At 41.2% G+C, this 7,267-nt stretch overlaps 1 protein-coding gene across 1 annotated transcript in view; it reads left to right on the forward strand.

The window, feature by feature from the left end:
- Positions 1-104: 104 nt before the first annotated feature.
- Positions 105-7,267, forward strand: part of LAPTM4A (lysosomal protein transmembrane 4 alpha) — a 14,614-nt gene continuing 7,451 nt past the window's right edge. Inside the window, exons 1-2 of the mRNA XM_012653087.1 lie at positions 105-739; positions 6,394-6,514. Of these exons, the coding sequence (XP_012508541.1) occupies positions 629-739; positions 6,394-6,514 (232 nt within the window). The 5' untranslated portion in view covers positions 105-628. The remainder of the gene's footprint in view (positions 740-6,393; positions 6,515-7,267) is intronic.

Consider the following 7,267-nt stretch of genomic DNA (forward strand, 5'->3'; position numbering starts at 1 on the left):
GGGGAGGGGATAAGCCCCTCCCCCTCCCCAAGGCACCGCCCCGGCCTGCCCAATAATCGAGATGCGCACAAAGGTCACATGAGCAGCCCGTGACGCCTCTGAAGCAGTACGTGGCAAAGACATCGCTCAGAAAAGTCCCTCGTGCCCGCTTTCTGCCTTCCACTCCACCTCGTTTCTCCCTTTCCTATTAAATGCCTCTTTTTTTGCCGATCGCATCTCGAGGATGCTGAACTTCCCGGCCCTCCTCATCCCAAACCATCCTAGGCCGATCAGCCAGCCCTTGACCTCAAATCATAGGCAGAGGCCGATCAGCGCTTAGGAGAGTTGCACTTCTGATTGGGCCTGAGGGCTTGTCAATCTTCAAGATTTTCCAATCAGGGGCCGGGTCCATCCAGCTTTCTACTCTCCATTGGCCTGTGTGGGGGAAGGGAGGGGCAAGCCGAAGTTGCGCGAGAGCAGAGCTCGGCGTTGAGTACGCAGGTGCGAAGGAGCTGGCAGAGCCCGGGCCGGGGGCGGGCTTGAAGACTTGTTTGGTTTTGGAGACCGTGACGGAGCTGTCTGGGTTCGACCGCTAGGCGGAAAGCGTTTGCGAAGGGCCAGGCCAAGAAAGAGGCCCGCGAGATTCCCAATGGTGTCCATGACTTTCAAGCGGAGCCGCAGCGACCGGTTCTACAGCACCCGGTGCTGCGGCTGTTGCCATGTCCGCACCGGGACGATCATCCTGGGGACCTGGTACATGGTAAGGGCCGGAGCGGGTAGTGCGTGTGTACGGGAAGTGGGGGAGCCCGGTTTGATGTTGGGGGGGGAACATGGAGTGGCGCATCTTTTTAGGGCGCCCTAGGTCTGGATGAAGTCTAGGGACTTTGAGGAAGGAGATTTGTCCAGGAATCGTAGTCGAGGGTGGGCAAGAATGGGAAGATTGTTCTTTGGCAAGAATTTGGAGAGAAAAGCGGGCTTGGGAGAGGCGAGGCGTTGTGGACGAAGGGACGAGTGTGCTAGGATTTGGTGGGAAGTTCTGGAAATTACCCGGTTTTGGCCCATTTTGTATTTCTGCGATCTGAAAGACTGTCCCTCCCTTCCTCCGACCGGTGCTCCCTGGAATTTTTTCCCCTAACGAAACAATTAGGAGCGGACCTTGATAAATGCGGCCTAGTTTCGACATTGTCTTGCTTAATGGGAAAGCGAAAGATCCAGCTGTAACCCAGTCGTCTGTGTTTCCTGGATCTGGTTTTGTTACAACATGTTTGCGTCGTAGTAGGCGGAAAGGCCTCTGTTGGAAGTCTGAAGATTTGCTTGAGGGCGATACCAATTGCCAGGATTTATACTTGATCAGCTTTTTTCTTGGTGCCTTAGATGCTTTTTGTATGAGGCCCGCTATGTTTTTTAAGAGACCTTTGTAGAGAGCCTACTGTATTCTGCCACATATGCTTGCATTTCCTGGATTCCACATCTGTGTGATTTACATAACTAAGTTGGTTTACTAGTAACCAGTAATACTTCTGTGATTTTTTTTTTTTTAACCACCATTTCCAGTATACATACACTTCGAAGCTAATTTGTGGCTTCTAAATATGTGATTCTGTTTGGTAGGTTTAGGTTATTATGACTTTACTGAAGCTGTGACAAACTTCATATATTGTTGATTTGGCTACTTTCTCTAATGATTCTGATTGTGTGTGTGGGGGGGGAGAGTGACATTAGTGATACTGTGCAGTGTCTGGTACTTAAGTGAACTGCAAAAAGAGGGAAGAGATTTATCCCAGACACTCTTTCCTTTCTCTGCATTTGTTACTTCCCCGCCCAGTGTCTTGAAGTCATTAGTAACCATTTGGACAAACTCCAGATGAGAACCATCTTAAGTGAGGCAGATACTGTTTCATGGCCGACCCCCAGGGAGCTACCTGACCTCCACATTATTCCTGATTACCCTGTTGTTTTTTACAGTCTCGTGTTTTTAATGTGCCTTTAAAAAACAACAGAACTTGAATGTGTGAGTTTATTTGCTTGTCCTGAGTTTATTTTCATTTTTCCTATAGTTTCATATTCAGAAATGTTATCGTATTGGTATAATTATATCATGTTTTCCCTCAGAAACTCTCTCTGTTCTATATTTTAACTAATCATAAAACTGGACTTCGTATAGTTAATGACAATAAGCTGCATTTAACTTTCTTTGATTTCTACTACATTTTGCAAAAGGGCTGGGTTTTAATGTCTTTTGTTTATCCTTAGCTCTGTCTGCCATTCCCGTAAATGAATAATTCGCATCTTTAAGGGTCCTGGAACCTCTTACTCAACCCTGCCTTCCTCACCCCAGAAGATGAACTTCCCTCCAACTTAACTGAGAAAAGGAGGGTCCATCAGCCTGACATTCTTGCCTGCAAACTTCCTGTTTCTGCTTAGATCCTTCCCTCCTTTCACAGAACAAAGGATTTCTAACTCCCGGAAAGTTAGAAAATAACCACCATTCCTATTTCAGCCATCCAAATGTAATTGGCTGCATTCCTTTCCAGTCTCTCCCAGGCAGATTTTTTGATACTGTGGGCTCAGCTCAAAAATGAAAAGAATAGCAGGATAAAGTGGGAATTATAAACAGGAAACTGAAAACATACAGAAAAACTTCAGTAAGGACATTCTTACAAAATAGGGAGTAAGGAGTTTACATCTGTTTCCCACTTGAAGCACTTCATGTGAACAGGGTTCACATATCTTTCTAAAGTCCCTGCTTTAGTTTCATAATTTTAAAAAGATGCCATATCTGTTCTTGCATTGCATGAACTTTTCAGGTTAGTGTAGAACATTGTAAACTACCTTAAATCAATCAGTCTGTCTTAAGTCAATTTAGAGATTTGTTGACCATCCACAGTGTAAAAGACTTTGGTGGACATACAAAAGGAGTAAATCACAGGGGCCATGTGTCATTTGTCTTCTGTATTCCTATTACCTGCCACTTGGCAGACTCAAGTGTTTCTTGTATTACAAAGAACTTTGGGGCACAGATGTAAAAATGAACCCTATTTTACAGTGACAAGGGAGAAGAAGGTGATCAGTAATCTCAGTTTAAGTACTGGAAAAAGGCCATTGGTTTTGTTTATTACAACATTACTGGGGGCTTTCAAAAGTGTAGCTTCAGTTCCATGGCACTATAAAGACACGGTTTCTAGGTGGGGTGCAGTGGCTCACGCCTGTAATCCTGGCACTCTGGGAGGCCGAGGCGGGAGGATCGCTCAAGGTCAGGAGTTCGAGATCAGCCTGAGCAAGAGCGAGACCCCATCTCTACTAAAAAATAGAAAGAAATTGGCCGGACAACTAAAAAATATATAGAAAAATTAGCCGGGCATGGCGGCGCATGCCTGTAGTCCCAGCTACTTGGGAGGCTGAGGCAGAAGGATCGCTTGAGCCCAGGAGTTTGAGGTTGCTGTGAGCTAGGTTGACGCCATGGCACTCTAGCCCGGACAACAGAGCAAGACTCTGTCTCAAAAAAAAAAAAAAAAAAGACACGGTTTCTTCCTAGTTGAGGAGACATGTAACACTAAGAAAACAAGACCACCTAAACCAAAATGTAGTATAATACCTCTTAACAAAGAGGACTTGTCCAAACTGCATTTTGTTGCCAGAAGCTTCTTTAGCATGAGAAATAACATGGGGTGAATAAGGTAGAATGGCACTTCCCTCCCTAGCTACTTGTCAGGATTCTTTCTTCCTCGATTTCAGGTGAGGCAATACTTCTCCATCTGTGTGGAAAAATATTTATTGTTCTCTTTAGATTACCCGGGCCAGACTTCTGACATTATGACTGCCCCTGTGCTGTTTGGAAGTTGGAGGTGCAGCTCTGCCTCCTGGGCCCAGACACTATCAATGACTGTATCTGATACAGTGTCATTGCTTTCCATCCGTAGCTTGTACTGGTCTAGTGTTAAGGTAATTGTGACACTGTTTACTAAAATATTAAGTGTATGATATTAAATAGTGCCGTGGGACATGGTGGAAGCCAGAACCAGTGATTGTATGCACCAAAGGTACCAGTCCTGAAGTGTTAGGTTAGCCTTTGACACGTTAGATTTGAAAGAAGCATGCCTGGTTTAATACCTGGTTAAGTAGGAAGAAATTCCAGAATGAGCTCAAGTTTAATTTCTAGCATTTCTGAAATTGTTTTCTCTATCTAATTTATTGAAGAATTTGAAGCCAGATGATTTTATGTTTCTGATGAAGTATAAGCCCAAACTGAAAGTATAAGTCCATTGAAAATGGACTTAAAAGTCTGCTGCAGGGGATATCCTCCTTCATGGTTAATGGTATACTGCAAAAATACATTTTGAGCATTTGTAATAATTTTAGGTCTTAGACGTAATATATGGCTAGTTTTTCACGAGTGTCTCAACCGTAAATAGTCCAGAGTTAGGTAGCTGGGAGAGAATTGAACACAGGTTTCATCAAGCTTGATTTCTTTCCAGCCCCCACCCTGACTTCCGTAAGTATTGCTTGTTTATATTCAAAGTTAGTTTCCATCCTCAAATACATTGTTTTGTGCCTCTGTGCCTTTGCATATGCTTATTCCTTCTCCCCAAAATACTGTTCACCCTCCAAGTCACTTTCTAAAAACTTTATGAAGGAAATTTTCAAACATATGAAAGGAGTGAAACAGTATGAAAATCTCCCTTTTACTTATCACCCAGTTCAACTATTTACAACATTTTGCCAATTCCAGATAATTTTTTAATGGTTTGCTCAAATGTTTTCATGGTGAAGCTTTCCTTACTTCCTAGCCAGAGGGATCTGTTTTCTTCACTGTGCACACACCTGGAAAAGTGTCTGCATATCTCTTGTATATACTTATTTATTAAATAGTACTTATTACACATTAGTATGATCATCTTTTGCCTAATTTTTCTTCCCATAACAAGATGTCCTCCTTGAGGGAGGAGGGTGATATCTTACTTTATAAAATGTATGTGGTGGCTAACTTACTGGAGCATTTGGGGTGTTCATTAGACATTTATTGAATGAATTGTCTGTCCAAAAAATAGTAGGAATACTCAGTTGTAATTGCACATAACAGTAAACACCAAAACTTTTACATATACATTTAGGAAAATTTAAAGATAGTCCGTTTTGATCTTTATAAGTTGCCAATTCTCTGCTTAGTTTTGTAGATTGGCTGCCCTGTGGGTGCCTTTTGTGTGTGTGAACCCTTATCAGGATGCCCTGAACCAAACACTCTTTTAATTATGGTCTCAGCGGATACTGGGTCTGGGCAAAATAAACTATGAGAAAACTGAAGAATAATTTTTTTAAAAGTCCCAAAAGAGTCTCTTGGGATAGGTGTGGCTATGAAATGAGAAAACAAAGCTTTGTTTTCTTTTGTTAATGACTTAGATGGAGATACCCATTACATGCTGGTCATATTTTCAAATGCAGGAAGCTGAGAGAAATAGAAAATCTTGACAGGCAAGAATGGAATAAGATAAAATTCAATTACAAATATATTAAGGCTTATGCTTGGGCCTTTGGAACCAGCTGTAGAGGTACAGGTGGTACCTTAGCAAGATCAAGTGTGGAAAAGAACAAGGCGTTTTAGGGAGTTACTCTCATGTGACGTTCAAAAAATTTATAAAGCCAGTGCAATTTCAGGTTGCATGAATTGAAATTTCTTAGCTAGCATGTGGGAACTGAGGTCCCGTTGTGTTCTGACCTGGCTGATCTTCCCTCATTTTAATAGTGTTATATGTCCATCAAACTGTAACATATGTAAAGAGAAGAGCAAGAGGGAAATAGGTAGCTGGAAAACATGCTAGTTAGAGGAATGGTTTAGGGATCTGAATGTTTATTCTAGGAAAGACAATATTTGACGGCTGCTATCAGGTGTTAGAGGAGAACATACTTAGAAGTGGGAAGGTAAGTCTTTTAAAAAGCATTTGAATTTAGATCAGGAAGAAACAGTGAGTTCTCTATCACCTGGTGGGAGTGCTGTGGAGGGGTTTCAGGCATCTGATGGATAAATATATTAGATGAGCTGTAGCTTTTTCAAACCCAGACTTGCTGAGATTGGTATGTGAATAAATATGTGACTCTGAACACGAACAATTTGTAATGATTCCTTAGTTTTAATTTTTGTGCCGTTTTATTCTGGTGTTTTGGTTTAACACAAGGTCAAGCATCTTATCTCTGAAATGGTTAATATTAAATTTATACTTTTACTTTATGAGATATTTGCTTTAAAACTATTTTCTTAGTGGTAATTACATACTGTTTTATCTCAGGTAGTCTCTTACTGTTTTATATCTTTGTTATTTCAAGTAAAACAATTTTAAATCCGGGAAGATATCGAGAGATTGTGCTGGAGACTGCTTCATGATAGTATTAATGTAATTGATAGAATGTTATCTTTTACAGGTGGTGAACCTATTGATGGCAATTTTGCTGACAGTGGAGGTGACTCATCCAAACTCCATGCCAGCTGTCAACATTCAGTATGAAGTCATTGGTAATTACTATTCATCTGAGAGAATGGCTGGTATGTTTTAGTTGAAAAGAAAATAGCCCCTGCTAATTTTTGTATACAGTAATGCATTGCTTAACAATGAGGATATGCAGCATTAGGCAATTTTGTTGTTGTGTGAACATCATAGAGTGTGCTTACACAAACGTAAATGGGACAGCCTACTACACATGTAGGTTGTATGGTATAGCCTATTGCTCCTAGGCTACAAACCTGTATAGCAGGTTACTGTTCTGAATAGTACAGGCGATTGAAACATGATGGTATTTGTGTATCTAAATATGTCTAAACATGGAAAGGGTATGGTACAAATAGAGTATTATAATCCTGTGGGACCACCATGGTATATGCAGTTCCTCATTGACTGAAACGTTACGCAGTGCATGACTCTCTATCGTATGCATATACACACACTAGCTATTTAGAGGAGGGTTGATTAAATTATGCTTAAGTTATATTTCCAAAGGTTAAATAAGTTGCATAATAAGGTTACCATAAGTTAAATTATATTTAAGTAACTCCACTTGCTAAGGCAGAAAATTATTTTGATGGGTTTTTCAAAGATATTCAGTGAGGACTACAGTAGATAATTTCTAGTCAGAAAATGTAATGGACTACCAGGTTTTTGAGAAATGTGTAATGTGTACCTTAATGCTATCAGGTACCAGGAAAGAGAAGGGTAGAGGTAAATGAAAATGAACTGTAAACCTTGAGGCCAGCTGACAGGTGTCATTGGGATGGGAGATTTGCTCCTGGAGCAAATAGACT

This window comes from Propithecus coquereli, unplaced genomic scaffold (genome assembly GCF_000956105.1).
Source record: "Propithecus coquereli isolate 6110/MARCELLA unplaced genomic scaffold, Pcoq_1.0 Scaffold41, whole genome shotgun sequence".
Classification (NCBI taxonomy): Eukaryota; Metazoa; Chordata; class Mammalia; order Primates; family Indriidae; genus Propithecus; species Propithecus coquereli.